The following is a 14928-nucleotide window of genomic DNA, read 5'->3' on the forward strand; positions in this document are numbered from 1 at the left end:
TCATTACACGATAAAGAGGAAGCCATCAGGAAACCGCTTAAGCACTACTTCCTGTCTGTTGTCACGGTGACAGACCTCACTCTGCAGTTGCAAAGTTTACCACGACTTTACTCTTGTTAATTTCTTGCAGAAGGGCCAAGCGGGAGGCAAAACAAAGAGGCAGGTGTGTTTCGGTCTACACTGCACACTGGTGGGCCGGTATCCTGTCCAGGCACTCCTCGTAGTCCAGCTGGGTTTCAGCGCAACCTTTAACCCCAACATCTGACAACAATTAACATTCGCAAGAATTCATTGGACGGGTCTTTTTGAATGACCTGAGCTTCAGCCAGCAGCCCCTCAGCACAGATGGTTGCCATTCAGATAAACCTACAGATAAACAAACCGCTTTAGAATCAGGGGGCACTTCCTGATTCTAAATGAATTGTTGAATTCATGACTTCAGACCTGCTGACATGTTTGCAGGAGTTGCCAAGGCCAAGTACTCTGCTGTGAACAATAACACACTCAATATTGGTTATTCTGGATTATATCCTATATTAATAAGCATATTATTATCTGTATTTACCTCTCGCTCACTCATGCAAGACTTGAAAAGGTTATATGGAAACCAGCTCAAACAAAGCCACATTCATAGGAGTGATACAGGCCTCAGGCTTTAATATGCTGTGACTACAATAAATCCATCGATCGTGATTCATTGTAGAGTCACTATATGAAGTGTAGTTTCCATCGTGATTCATTATTTTGTACTCATCATTATGATGTCAACGTGCTAATTAATACTCCATTAATACTCCAAATGTTGCTCATCTATCATAAATACATGATTTGAATTTTATTTAATCTTTCAATCCCATCAATACTTTTCTTTTTTGAAAATATTCAACCCAACTCATTCAGATTTCCTAATTTGACCCATTTCCCACTTTTCAAATTCATTCATGCTCCTCCAGCTGGTGCTTCGCTAAAAGCCAGCAATCAATTTAGCATCAGCCATTCAACAGCCAGCATTCACCCCACAATTTATTCAGAAATGGCCTATTCTGGTTATTTCCAAATAAGTTCAACTTCAGTTTGTCTTTTCAAATAAATGAATCTTTCTCAAAAAAATGTTTAATACATATGGCAATTGTTCTGTAACTTTAAAACAACACTAACTAATATGAGCATTAAGCAGATATAAGAAGCAGATAATACACAGATGAGGAGACTTGACATATGGATGCCAGATGATGACACAGAGCCAGATAAGAGTATATGTAAGAAGTGCATTTTGTTCATAAACTGCAACGCGGCTCTGGCTGCCCGTTGTTTTGATTCTACCTTGAATAAGAGACACATGGGGAGGGACATAGTGCTTAGCGGCACTGACAGGAGCTGCATTCCAGCGAAGGTGAACACAAAAAAAGGGGTTAAGCCACTCCCTTTTCAACTGGCTACATCACTGGATTATTGCTAAATTCTTTCTGGGGTTTTCACTTGTCAGAACAAGCAGAGGCACAACGTCAGCAATACAGAGAAGAGCAGGGAGAGAGAAAGACAGACTCAGTGCCAAGGTGTGATGAGAGAGGGCAACAGCACACAGAGGTTTTAAAGTTTGAATTCGAATTGAGGAGGGAAACACAAGATAGAGAGAAACTGGTGAGAGAGAGAGAGAGAGAGAGAGAGAGAGAGAGAGAGAGAGAGACACGCTGAGGGGTGTGTCATAGCAATTTAGTTCCTCAAGGAAGTACAACTCAACATTATCTTAAGACAGAGAGGCAGCCCTGACAGAAGCGCTGCAGGAGGGCTGTTTTTTGGACTCTGGTTCTGCTCATGGTGAAGATGAAGGGATCTTGTTAAATCAGCGGGCCTGTGCTGTCAATCTGAGACCCTGAGCCGAGGGAGAGCTATCTGACACAGAACAGGAGGGAGGGGGACTGTGCACACGCACATACACACAGGTAAGACACTTTTGCCATGTTCATGTGCCGGTAAAATAAGAACTCCTCTGGGCCCAGATTAGTATTTCGTTTCCTCTTGTTCTTTGAAAATTAAGAGCAGTCACCACTGACGCCCAGAAGAGACAGACTGAGTAGAGGGATGATTGGAACAAATTGCATGACTTCTCTCCACTTCCCCATCTTGAGAGTGGGAAGATATGCATGTACGCTCAGTCATGCTGTAACAAGTACAGTGACTCGCACAGATGTTGAGCTCACGCTTGTATTTGCACACGCTGGGAGTTGCTCAACTGAAATCTCAAGGCAGTGGACTTTCCCTCCTTCGCTGGCCTACTTTGATTTGAAGCACGTTAAGTCAGCGACAAAGACAGTAAAAGCGTGCAGTGTCTGAATGAATATAAGCTGTGGGGCTCTGCAGGTGACTCTCTCTCATTTAGCCAACTGCTGTCTGTTTCGCTTCCCTATTGAGGCATGGTAGATGGGTGGTGTTGGTGGAGTTGAGCAACAACAATTTAGGAAAGTTATGCAATGCTTAAAGAGTACTTCTGTAATGTGTGCTTTTTGAAGATTTCATAACGCTTTCTTGTCTATCACTAAAAAGTTTATTGTGGATTTTTTTTTTGTTCAAACTAAAGATTTGTTAAGTGAAGAGGGCAAAAAGCAGACTAAATATAGAACCAACTGAATACTTACAGATGTCTATGAGGAGTTCAGTGTGCCAGTGAAGTAACATAATAGGAAGAAGTTAAAGGCAAGATCTACACATCTGAAACTTCAGCCATGTTGCCCCCAGTTCAAAAACACACAGCGGAAGTGACACTTCATCCTGGCACGATACTCATCGTCCACAGAAAGCTGCTTTCTAAAGACAGAGAAATGAACGGCTACTATCTAATCCTCTTTGGCTCATCACAGGGAGAAAATAAAAGTTTCTAGCGGTTCAATATCATCCTTGTACCTCAGTGATGACTTTTCAACAACAGCCTCCTTGTTTTCATCTGAGTGGTATGGCTTTCTGTGTGTGTTGGTTTTTTTTTTTTTTTTTTCTGGAGCATTCTCATTGTTCAATCTGATCAAAGGCTGCGGCCAGCGAAAAGAGACCTAACCCTCTCCTCTCAGTCTCACCAGCTATGTACAGCTCAGTCTAACCAGCCCCAAGCCTGCTGATGAAAGCCAGCGAGGATGTTTCAGAGTCAGGCTCATAGTAACGAGGCGCTGCTGCACTCCAATAACAGTACAAGGCGCATTTTAATTGGCTGAGTCAAAAGGGGCTTCGTGGATCAACCTTTAAGTGAGAGGGTTTATCTTCATACTTCATTCCAACACGTGCACGCAAACACACACACATATGTGCTAGGAGGAATCCAATGCTTTTTCTTTGCAAAAAAAAAAACGGAAAGCAAAAAAGCCAAATACATTTAATTAAAAAAAAAAGAAAACTTCTATTCAAATGCACATCCACATTTGCACAAGTTCATACATGTACACAAGCACTGAGCTCAAAGCAGGAGTCATCTGAGGAATGCTAAATACCTCTCCCGCCTGCCTGGATGACTCCACCAATCAGCTCTCTCTCCTCGACTGTCCATTAACCTAACAAGTAAGAGTTCTCCCTGTCTGGCTCTTACAGTAACTCTGAAACCAGGTACTGTGTCTCTACTGTGACAGTTCAGCTCGGTTATGTTCTCTCTTCTTACAGTATTCGGTCTCACACAGCCTACAGGAGAAACAAACACTGGAACATATAATGCAGTCAGTCCATGGTGGATGTCAACAACGAGCCAACGCTTAACAGCCCTCTTTAATCCATCTGTATTAGAAAATTGATGCTCAACATCGAAACCATCCTCAATGTGACCGATTGAACGATTACAGAAATGGTTTCATGGCAATGCGCTGCTGTAATACAGAAATGTTTCAACGCTCTCCAAATGCCCTCCACCCCCTGATAGTTCTGCTAAAAACAAACAAAGTAGATGCACAAAAAGCCAGCCTCTGAGCAGTCTCCAACTGCGGAGTTACATTTCAGGACGTGGAAAACAAACTGGTGGCTACATACCGTGCATGTCCCTCAAATCCCTGTTGTCTTTTTAGCAAATAAATGAGATTGAAGCATGAATCTGAAATAGCTATCACGCAGCGCCACTTCCATTATCACCGTTAAGGGAAATTAATCTAATGAACGTTCTTTAATTCCCTACAGGGACTCCAAAGCTTTTGTAACAAAGAGCGTTATTAGAAATGTGACACTTGTTCAAAATGAATGGTTAAGAATGTAAAATAGAACCTGGCGTGATATCCTATAAAAGTGACTGTTTATTATGGATGTTATATGGATTATGCAGCTGGGGTTGGGGTGCACACCAGGGCTGGGGAGAGTCACAGTGAGAGCTGCCTATTTGCATAATACAATCGTTAATGTGACTGGTTCACTTTTACGTTTGTAAGTGAGCTGTGGAGTAATTTGCTGACAGTGCTGACTGTGCATCACCGGAGTCGGACAACGAGAATATCATCATTTGAATAATGCTGTCTACTAAGCACAAACGGGCATGAGAGAAGCACATTAAAGCAGCCATGGGCCAGTCATCTAACTGTAAGTTTACACACAATATGCTGTTGTTAATACACAGGATGGTTCAATGACAGAGTCGCTGTTGTTTCACCCAAAGGCAGACCTCAGGCTTGTAATTAAACTAGTCATTTGGTTCAGGATGCTCACTTTCTGTTCCATCACTGATGCAATCTGGAAACAGCAGGCATAGACCTGCCTCAGCTATGCACCCTACCTGCTTCCCTCAAATACTTGTCCGCACAGGCCAGCAGTGGGATTTATTGCAGAGAGTTACACCTAAAGATGCTCAGGAACCATCCTTTGAATTTAGGGCCTGTTTGCAGGTGTGCTGTATAAATGAGTGATCATCAGGCCAAATGGAACGCAGCAAGTAGGAGAGGATGCACAGCTGTTTCAGAGTCACTGATGGGTGGAAGAGATACCGTACGTCTCTGTCGATGCCGCCTTACTGATCACAAATACTTTGGATTAAAGTTAAGTGTGAGTTGAGCATTGAAGTAAGACTTAAATCGTTCCTTGTGTGTTTGGAGATAAAACTAGGATTTAGCTACCAAGTATTCTACAAGGACACATATTTGTTTCATCGACTGTAAGAGTCATGTTGAGTATAATCCTTTCAATTGTTGTTACTTTGATTACGTTGGAATTCAACCTTATTTTTCATGCCCAGTCTTTGTGTGCTTCAAGCAGAACAACATCAGCTAAATAATATGTGAATGTAGTTTTCCTCTGTGGATGATTCACTCGATCTGCCTGCTTTCACATCAGAGATTAGGAGAAATTAAATGTCATTAAAAAGGAATTAATTCAAACTGTGTTGACAATCAAAGATAAACAGTGGATTTTGTAGTAGTGTCGTAGCGTGTTGCATGCATGCTGATGACATCTCGGGGGGGTTCTCAGTGGAGAAATTAAAAGCCTCTGTGGAGTCTTTTCCATGGTACTTTTCCCTTTTGGCATCATATGTGCATGTCAGATACAACAACAAACACTGGAACTAACATCACATTAAAACAGTTTGACACCTGACGTGATACACAGTATTTTCAGTGTTTGCTGATTCGGAAATGTGAGAATATCAGTTTATAAACTATTTGAGGTGTAATTGGTGTCAGTTTGTCGCTGAAATGTGCTTCAGTGATGTGTGTGGAGAGGTGTATGAATAGGTTGTAATGACTGGTGCGTCGCCTGTTCAAATCCCCTGATCATCTTGATTTGGACAAGAGAAAGTGAGCATGTGTTGTCCTGCCTAGCTTCCACAACAACAAACATTTGGCCCTCGATCATGGCACTTAACCTCCGGCTACTTCACTGAACCTGTGTGTTGTGTGTCAGTAAAAGGCTGCAGTTGGGGTTTGAAACTGTTGTCCTTCCTCTTACTTCAGGGCTGTGTCTATAAATATCTTCATCATCATTGCTAGAGGAGGTGCTCTTTTTGCCGCTTTTACTTTTATTCCTGCAATGAAGAATCTTCTCTAATTCTCTAATTCTTCACTGACTGAGGCTCTGGATTAGCTCCACATTTTAATATTTTCCACTTTGTTTATAATCACTAAATATCCACTCTCTGAGGACAATTCGAAACTTGTGTGAGCATTGAAATGATTATCAGGATAGCAGTATTGTAATTCATCAACATTGTTACTGACTTTAAAAAATACCTCTTCCCTCTCCCTGACAATTCAGGCAACCATGGACACTTTCAACTCAAAGGACATGGCCTTGAAGGCGCAGAAGAAAATCCTCAGCAGCATGGCCACCAAAAGCTCTGTCCAAATGTTCATTGACGATACCACCAGCGAGATCCTGGATGAACTTTACCGTGTCTCCAAAGAGTACTTGGGTAATAAAGGTGAGGCCCAGAAAGTGATCAAAAACCTGATCAAGATAGCCGTGAAGATCGGAGTGCTGTTCAGAAACAACCGTTTTAGCACAGAGGAGCTGGGAATGGCCCAAGATTTTAAGAAGAAGCTGCACCAGGGAGCCATGACAGCTATCAGCTTCTACGAGGTATGTCTCCACATATTAACGCATCAATCGACAGGGTCTTACTCTGTCATCTGAAATGAATGTACTTCACTCTGTGACCTTAATTTCAATGGTTCCCGTCTCTGCTTTCACAACATATGACAGGACATAAATAGGTCACACACAAAAAAGGGCAAGTGCAAAAAAAGCTTGTGAGAAAATTAAAATATCTAAAAAGTGTATGTAGCTGTATATATGTATTTCATTTTCAAAGATATGCAGATATCCTCATAAAGGACTTGATGTACAAGCTCATAGTCTTAATATATATTTCTCACAGTTACAAATTCCCCATCAGATGATGTATTTTGTCAACTACAGATATTGGAGATGAACAAAGACATGAAACATTCACAGCAAAAGCATTCTGATATGACATTTCCCCCGACCGGTGCAGGTGGACTTTACCTTTGACAAGGCAGTGATGGCCGACCTCCTGACCAGCTGCAGGGATCTGCTTCTGAAGCTGGTCCACGCCCACCTCACGCCTAAATCCCACGGTCGCATCAACCACGTCTTCAACCATTACTCAGACCCAGAGCTGCTGACCAAACTGTATGAGCCAGAGGGCCCGCTCCGACCCCACCTCACCAAGATCTGCAAAGGACTCGACAAACTGATGGAGGACGGGACAATATGACATAGAAACAATATAATGTCAGACACTGGGAGATCGACAGGAAGACTCACTTAAGACTCAAAGCTGTTGGACAAATTGGTCTTACTGCTGCTGAGGACTGGCCATGTATGACGAGTGATCTGAGAACGAAACTGCTGCCCCATCGTTCTCAAAGAACATGTGGGATAAAATTAAGTCGGTTGAGTCATTCCTCATGTTTTTAACGTTTAGAGGTGATATGTACTTGTCCAGTCAGACAAAGTTCACAGAAACCAAACTGGTTTATACTATATCAGCTGTTTTATTAGATTTTGAAATGTCATCCAATGTACTACTGAACTACTGACGTTATGTATTCAGGAGGAGTTAAAACAGCTGGACAGACTGCAAAAGGAGAGCTGACAGGGAGCAATGCCGATGTAAGTCCAGCACTGCCATCTGGTGGTCCAGATGATCATGATCACGCTTCAGCTACTCAATGCACTGTATTTACTGAGGCATCCCAAAGACAATGCATCCAATAATAAAGCAAATAACCCCAGAGTGGACACCAACGCTTTGTATTCTCAGCTTCAAACCTGTTTAGAAGCCCCAACAAAAGGCCGACTCTTAAATGATGTTAACTACAAGAGCTTCAATGTTAGTCCTATAATGTGTGTTTATCTGAGGATCCGATCACAGGTTATTCTTTGGTTTTACATTACAAAGGCTTTGAATATCTACACACAAGGTAAAAAAGAAAAGAAAGCAATAATATGCTGAAAATTCTGTTAAACTATTAAATGACAGAAAGCTGTTCTTGAAGACCAAGTGCGAGTCTGGACAGACGGGAACCTTTTCATGGGGTCAAAACATTTTATTTCAAAATGAACTATGAAAAATCTGCCCCTAACAGACACAAAGATTGCGGTCTAAACATATTCTAAAGAGGGAAAGAGGATGTCTCTTTTTTAAACTTTGGCTACAACAGAGTTTCAATTCTTCGGCAGTAACGTACTGTGCTCTCAATATTACAGTGAAGATGATTTCTATACTTGATTTATACACCTTACGCATCATGGTTACCAGTTTTAGTCAGAAAACGTAGCCAGCTTTGCATTATGAGGTAGCATTACACAATAGCCACTTGTTGAGTCGACCATATGAAGAGTCATATGACTTGACCAACATGTGACCGCAGATTCTCATTTTTAACATTTCACACTCCTGCGTGTGAAAACAAGCCAAACACAACTATGGACCATATGAAGCTTCTCAAAATCTACAACACAGCATGTGTCAACAAATAAATAACAAGGCTACACAAGTGCAATGTTCCTTTTAAAACTGGTTAAAAAAAGACTTCCCATTATATGGTCTATAGAAAATGGCAGTACATTTAAGCTCCATACAGCAGCAGGAGATCTATTGCTTTATCTGTAATGCTCTTTTATCCTGGAGGCCAAACCCAGCAATGTGGCTTTCTGGGAAAGTTTCTTTAATGATCGGAGTGAAACAGCAGAAAGAACATGTCACAACTGGAAGATCTCATCTTCCCTGTCTCTCAGTGTCTTGGTGAGTTTGGTGATAGTTAGGGGTACTGCTCCATGTGCTGCCTGCTGCTGCAGCTGCATTCTGGAAGATGAAATGGCACTCTGCGACCTTGTAAGTGGCCGCCAGTCTGATGTCCTGCTGGAGCAAGCTGCTTCTAGGGCGGCAACCCTTTGAAGAATAAACAGATAAGAAGATACTGTAAGTCTGAAAACTGATAGGACTCCCACAAGCAGCCTCATTCATCTTCTGCAGCTTTCAGTCCCATTTTGACATACGCTCATAGCAGAGTCCTGCTGAAATATCAAACAAGTCTCCTCTGAATGACATTTATATTCCCTGACACATGTAGTGACAACTGTGTTTGAACCAGAGGATTAGGTGAAAAAGTGGGAAGTGGTTTATTAGACTGAAGAAGCCGGTGAGATGGCTGGGTGTGTTTGACTGAGAGATCTATGTTCACGTAGTGTCAAAATGAATATATATTAATGCATATCACATGTATTAGGCTATGACACAATGTTTTCTATACCTAAGTAAGTGAATCATCTTGAACATGCAGTATTTGTAAAATACACTGCTAGAATTATACCACAGCCCCACAGTGTGGCCCTAATGCCCTCCCAAAATGAACGACCCACACGGCCAGGTTGGCCTGCCCTGTCTTCAGCTGGCTGTTGTGCTCTTAAAAGAAAGTTGCAGATTTCCTCATTTTATAACTACGTTAGATGCCAATCAGGCAACAAAAAAAATACTATGGCAATTTGTGTTAACAAAAGAAAATATAATTAGGTATCTTGTACAGAACTACAGAATACATTTACTTTAGATATTTACAGCTAAAAAACTGGATTATTAAAAGGAAAACAGCATGCAAGTAATTGATTAAACAACATCCTGCAGAAAGAACAAGCTAAACTTTACTCTTTGGAAAAGTTTTACTATAACATATAAATAAAGATATTGATTTTAAAGAAGCTAGCACTAAATTGAAGAGATGCTGACAGAATTGCCACAAATGAAAATCTACAGTTAGGAAATGAAATGTGGAATGAAATTCAAGAAGGGATCTCTCTTTATGTAAAGAGTCTGTTATGAATGGGCGCTATATAAATAAAGATTGACTGATTGATTTCTTACGGGATGGCAGCTTATGTTTTCCTCCCTGGTTCATGGGAAACTCATTTTAAAACACTGAAAACAGAAGCACCCACTTTACGGGGGAAAGAATTGATGAGATGTTATTTAGCTATAGAAAAGACACTGTCTGAAGATACCAACCACACAAAGCAATCCAAAGAGGTATGGAAGACACTAAAAGGTAACTTGTGGCGTGGCTGAGAAAGGGGAAGGGTGGTATCTGGTGGAGATCAGGACATAGAATTCATGTGATGTGTGTGTTTATGCGTCTGATTTCTGCTACAGAGGGTAGGGGGTTGGGAGGAGAGCCATACGTGTAACGTGTCAGATGAACAAATCCAGTATGAATGGATATGTGTCGTGCATTTGTGTGTCTTGGGTGTGCGAATATTTTGTTTTACGTCGACTTGACATTATCCTAAGATACTGTCTCATACGTCAAGTTATGTTTGCTGATAAGATTGTACGCAAAACGTCATGGTGGGAAGAGGTAACTAAATGGCAGGACTTGAGGAATTAGTCACACCACAATCATGGAGCACAACTATGTCTGAACTATGTCTAGTGTGCACAAACAAGCAGTGAGAGCTATGCACACCCAACCTTTTCTCTGCATCCTGGCATCCTTTGACAGCAGCCTGCTTGGACTGACTTATCATGCCATCCAACCTTTTCAAAAAATCCACCGGAGTAAGGTCTGGCACCGTCTCTTTGCCATCATTCTGCGCCTTCGCGGCGGAGCTCCCTGTGTGCCCATTTTGGACAGAAGCGTGACCAGCACGGTCTTCTTCACCGTCTTCTACAACCAAATCCACCCCGTTACTGCTGCGGTCCACATCTGACAGCACAGGGATCGACAGGGACTTCTTCAGGAATATCGAGTCATTGGTGTACAGCCTGTTTGCTCTTTTGATTTGCTCCATCTGAAAGAGGAGATTATCTCGTCAGCCTTCTGCAAACTTGTTTTGAGCTTGACTTATGTATGTCTCACTTATTTCTAAAATGTTGGCCAATGTCGCCTGCTTTATTTTACTAAAATCAACAGGACAGCGTTCCAATTAAACTGTTTATTCATGCTGAACTGTTTAATTCACGTGCTGGTCTGCTTTTGGGGACTCAGCACTCTTTAACACATACAAAGGTTATTTCACTGAACCACTGACTTAGTGCAGCCATGTTCCAACTATTAGAAACAAGTGCTATAGCTGAGATTTCAAAACAAAATGGTACTGATGCACAAAAGCAAATAACCAGTAAGAAAATGTACAATAATATCTCATCACTATCATCACTATTACTTTTAAAATATTGAAAGAAGGCAGGAAGCTGAAGGAACACTGCACAAACATAAAACAGCTGACGTAAATATTGATGTAATGCATAACGGTTTAATGTAACACTTACAGTCACTCCATATTTCAGGGCCAGGCCTTGAAGTGTCTCTCCTGGCTGAATTTTGTGTTCAATCCGTCTCTGGCGAACCGGGGAGAGCGGAGACCGGACCAAACTGCCGTAAGACTTGGTGCGGCTCCCGCGGAGCAGGCCGTTCCCCCCGGTGGGCAGAGGAGCTCGCTCCCCGGACATGGTCCCGAAGCACTTAGCTAGCGAGGAGTCGGCAACCGAGCAAACGGTGGTACACTGCCGTTACCAGCAAACTTTAACGTAGTTCACATTCTGAGAATACAGCCCACGTAGCCGACATAAAAGTTTCAGTAACCAAACTAGCAGCTTAGTTAGCCTGTTAGTTAGCTAAGTCATCAACTTAGCTAACGTTAATTAACGTTGACTCTGGAGCTTTTTTCTGTGTCAAACTGTATCTTGCAAACGTTACCTGTCGAAACTCATGTCACTATTAATGCCAATAACTTACTCGACAACAAGTTGAACCTCCGCTATCTCTCAAACAAACACCTAGAAAGTTACCAGAGAAGCTGTGAGTGAGCATGTTGTCATGCTTCCTGTAGTCAGCTGTCTGCTGGCATGTGTTGCCATGGCTGCCGTGCAGAGTCCCATGAGTCGCCGCATGCGCTGCATTCAAGACTATTGGAATAACGATTACAACTTTAAGCTTCATATAGAGTTTATGGCTTGGAACAGAATTAATCCACCGATACGAAGTGACTGAAGATACATGCTTAAATTACTATCTAGTGAGCTTTAGAAACACTTAGATATAGGGTGTAGTAGAGAAATACCTACAAATCGGTGGCCATTGGCAAACTCTGAGGTCAAAACATGCCGAATGGTATTTTTCCCATTTCTCCCTTTGACAGGAAACGCACCATTGCTAACAGTATTTAGCTTATCGTGAAGTAGCAGGAGAACCTGTTACTGTTATCTGTTTTAACACTGTCAACCGTAATAATAATGTCTTTTAAAAGGGACGGTGATGACAAGAGTCAGTTGAACATCCTGAAGGTAACGGTTTATTATTTGGCTTTTCTAGAAGAGACTTCAGATGAGATTATACGTGCTGTTATGGTTAGCATCCTGCTAGCTAACTAGCTACAGCTATGGTGTTTGAAGCTGTGAAGTTAGCAGAATAAGAAAGCGAAGTATGAACCGCTCTCTTATCGCTCTGTTATCCTTGTCCTGTGGTCTAGAAACGGCGTGTGGCAGATCTTCTGTCTAACTTTATTCCAGAAGACGAAGCAGCTCTCCTGAAGAATGGAAGGTGACGTTGTCTTGACAAACTGATGTGTGTGTGTGTGAATGAAAACGTAGTAACCTGAGGCTGTTACAGGCCGTTATCACATGAAGTTGTCTATCCGGGTTGTAGGTACACTTGCCTGGTGTGCTCCTACCGGCCTGTGTTTGACACCGTGGATATGCTGACAGTCCACAGAAAGGGAAAGAGGCATCTCGAAGGTGACACATTCTTCTTTATGATGCTTAGTTCATTCTTGTGGTTCAGTATTTATGTAGTGATTTCCTATCTATGCTTAACTTACCAGTGTAGCCTGCACCATAGCCACAGTTCTGTAATACAAACAGTATGGCACATGTTGTGATCACCCAACCCTGCATATCTATCTATCCATCCATCCATTATGGAGCCTATCCCAGCTGACTTTGGGCAGGGTGCACCCAGGACTGGTCGCCATACAGAGACAAACAACCCCTCACACTCACACCCACACCTACGGGCAATTTAGAGTCACCTATAAACCCAGCTTGCACATCTTTTGGATTGTGGGAGGAAGCCGGAGTACCTGGAGAGAACCCACGCTAGCATGGGGAGAACATGCAAACTCCATACAGAAAGATTCCAGGTTTAAACCGGGATGCGAACCTGGAACCTTCTTGCTGTGAGGCGACAGTGCCGACCACCCATGCTGCCCCCAACCCTGCTTATGAACATCTTAAAGTGATTATAAATGGTGTGGGAAACATAATTCATTTTCATGTTGCATTTGTTCAGGATTAAAAGCGTTCTATGGCAAGAAAGCACAGCTGAAACATGAAATAACGAAAAGGCAACATGAAGACTACGTCCAGACCGAAGACAAAAGACAGGTTGGTAACTCCAACAGTTATGAGCAGTGATACAGTCTCTGAGTACATGTAGTGGTACAGAAATGCTGTTTGCGGAACCCTGGAACAACAGAAAGGAAACAGGCAGAAGGCCGATGAATCATCGTTGGAGAATAACATGAGTCTTTCTTTAACCTGCTGAGACTGTTGGTCCACGTTGTTGCCCTTGTGACGACCATACGACCCTGACAAATGACGTCCAGCCAAACAATTTAAAGCCTCCATCTGTTGTGGAAAACCTAAACAACACTTGACGGAGCATGTGGAGCAGTGACTTTGGACTGTGCTGTGTTTTTAGGAACCCTCCTGTTCTTCCCCTTTACTCGAACAAACACGGAGGCTTACACATCATGCTTTATTAAAGACCGTACCATACAACAGCTGCCATAGAAAAACCAGGTGAGTGACAAGGTTGTTTAATATACACATTCTCATGTGTATTTGAAATCCCAGAAAAGGAACAAAGAAAAAGCATCATTTGAAACATAAATCTGTCATCATATTTTTTAGTACAAAATCTGACAAAGGACCACTGAGCATCAGCCCACATCCCAGTGACAAGTCTTCCAGCCAAACAGTATCGGAATCAGAAAAAGAATTCCAGAAAACTGAAGTTTCAAGCAATTTATCACAAGGCAGTTCGAGTGGCTGCACAGCAGGTAAAGTCTGTCTATTTTCATATTTTGTGTTGAAGAAAATCCAGGCCTGAACACTTTAACTTTGTGTGCTTTGTCTTCTGTGGGCAATAAAGAGTCACATCCACCAGAAGACACGAAAGGATCTCAGGCTGCAGTGACACAGGAGGCAGAGCCTATAACAGCCCAGAGGAGGAGAGAGCTGGAGCACTACCTGAAGTTGAAAAGGTACACAGGTGTTTTTTGTTTTTTTGTTTTGTTTGGACTGATGTGAATCAGTACTGCCTGAGGTTATTCATTCTCTCCACTAGACCTCACAGTCCTCAGTGCCTCTCACCTTGTTTTGTCTGTTTCTTAGTAATGGCTGGTTGCAAGACCGGAGCGGCCAGTGGGTCAAAGATGAGAATGTGGAGTTTGACTCTGATGAGGAGGAGCCTCCTTCGCTTGTCTCCCAATCTGCAAGTCAAGACAAGAGGACTTAGAGCTGTGGGAGAGCACGTGCTACCTTGTACCACAGTGGTACAGTCAGAAGCCAGAAGATTTGTGCCATCTTGGGACTCACTCCTCAGTGGTAATAGAAGCTTACTGTTCACCAATGATTACCAGCTCCAACCGTTGATACCTTTTGTTGTGCCAGGAAAATGAATCACTCAGCAGATTCTGTACAACACTTCCTTGCATTTTTGTATCAAATTCCTGGAATGTTTGCTACTGTTTTTACTATATTAAAAAATCAAACAGGCTCTACAATAAGATTTTCATTACAATGTAGTCCGACTTGGGCAAGGTAACGGCTCATTCCTGTTATCTAAACCACTTAATTTGGATGTAAAAGTGAAAGTGAGCGAACCCAGAAAGTACAGTAGGCCAGAGATGAATTAGGAAGTCTCTAAACTGACTGCATGTGTCTCTTGTCCTGTCTGG

At 42.2% G+C, this 14928-nt stretch overlaps 3 protein-coding genes across 3 annotated transcripts; 2 read left to right on the plus strand and 1 right to left on the minus strand.

Moving 5' to 3' along the window:
* The first annotated feature begins 1583 nt into the window (after window positions 1-1583).
* On the plus strand, window positions 1584-7719 carry tnfaip8l2b (tumor necrosis factor, alpha-induced protein 8-like 2b). The gene is made up of 3 exons (XM_070835483.1): window positions 1584-1943; window positions 6205-6528; window positions 6944-7719. Exons 2-3 carry the CDS (start codon window positions 6211-6213, stop codon window positions 7184-7186), a joined length of 561 nt encoding a protein of 186 aa, XP_070691584.1. The 5' UTR covers window positions 1584-1943; window positions 6205-6210; the 3' UTR covers window positions 7187-7719.
* A 97-nt stretch (window positions 7720-7816) lies between these two features.
* On the minus strand, window positions 7817-11804 carry lysmd1 (LysM, putative peptidoglycan-binding, domain containing 1). The gene is made up of 3 exons (XM_070835482.1): window positions 11240-11804; window positions 10439-10758; window positions 7817-8866 (listed from the first exon to the last, which is right to left on the minus strand). Exons 1-3 carry the CDS (start codon window positions 11417-11419, stop codon window positions 8677-8679), a joined length of 690 nt encoding a protein of 229 aa, XP_070691583.1. The 5' UTR covers window positions 11420-11804; the 3' UTR covers window positions 7817-8676.
* Window positions 11805-12133: 329 nt separating this feature from the next.
* Window positions 12134-14751, plus strand: scnm1 (sodium channel modifier 1). Its single transcript, XM_070835314.1, has 8 exons — window positions 12134-12253; window positions 12439-12509; window positions 12615-12703; window positions 13257-13351; window positions 13668-13768; window positions 13880-14028; window positions 14121-14232; window positions 14363-14751. Exons 1-8 carry the CDS (start codon window positions 12203-12205, stop codon window positions 14484-14486), a joined length of 792 nt encoding a protein of 263 aa, XP_070691415.1. The 5' UTR covers window positions 12134-12202; the 3' UTR covers window positions 14487-14751.
* Window positions 14752-14928: the final 177 nt, after the last annotated feature.

The sequence above is a fragment of the Pempheris klunzingeri genome, chromosome 8 (assembly GCF_042242105.1).
Source record: "Pempheris klunzingeri isolate RE-2024b chromosome 8, fPemKlu1.hap1, whole genome shotgun sequence".
NCBI classification, from domain to species: Eukaryota; Metazoa; Chordata; class Actinopteri; order Acropomatiformes; family Pempheridae; genus Pempheris; species Pempheris klunzingeri.

Bases quoted from the DNA above. Each gene is read 5' to 3' on its own strand.
- tnfaip8l2b (XM_070835483.1), top strand. From the start codon at position 6,211: ATGGACACTTTCAACTCAAAGGACATGGCCTTGAAGGCGCAGAAGAAA. The intron at 6,529-6,943 runs GTATGTCTCCAC...CGACCGGTGCAG, and splicing joins CAGCTATCAGCTTCTACGAG to GTGGACTTTACCTTTGACAA.
- lysmd1 (XM_070835482.1), bottom strand. From the start codon at position 11,419: ATGTCCGGGGAGCGAGCTCCTCTGCCCACCGGGGGGAACGGCCTGCTC. The intron at 10,759-11,239 runs GTAAGTGTTACA...CTCCTCTTTCAG, and splicing joins CCCTGAAATATGGAGTGACT to ATGGAGCAAATCAAAAGAGC. The intron at 8,867-10,438 runs GTTGGGTGTGCA...TATTCTTCAAAG, and splicing joins TGCCAGGATGCAGAGAAAAG to GGTTGCCGCCCTAGAAGCAG.
- scnm1 (XM_070835314.1), top strand. From the start codon at position 12,203: ATGTCTTTTAAAAGGGACGGTGATGACAAGAGTCAGTTGAACATCCTG. The intron at 14,029-14,120 runs GTAAAGTCTGTC...TGGGCAATAAAG, and splicing joins TTCGAGTGGCTGCACAGCAG to AGTCACATCCACCAGAAGAC. The intron at 14,233-14,362 runs GTACACAGGTGT...TCTGTTTCTTAG, and splicing joins CACTACCTGAAGTTGAAAAG to TAATGGCTGGTTGCAAGACC.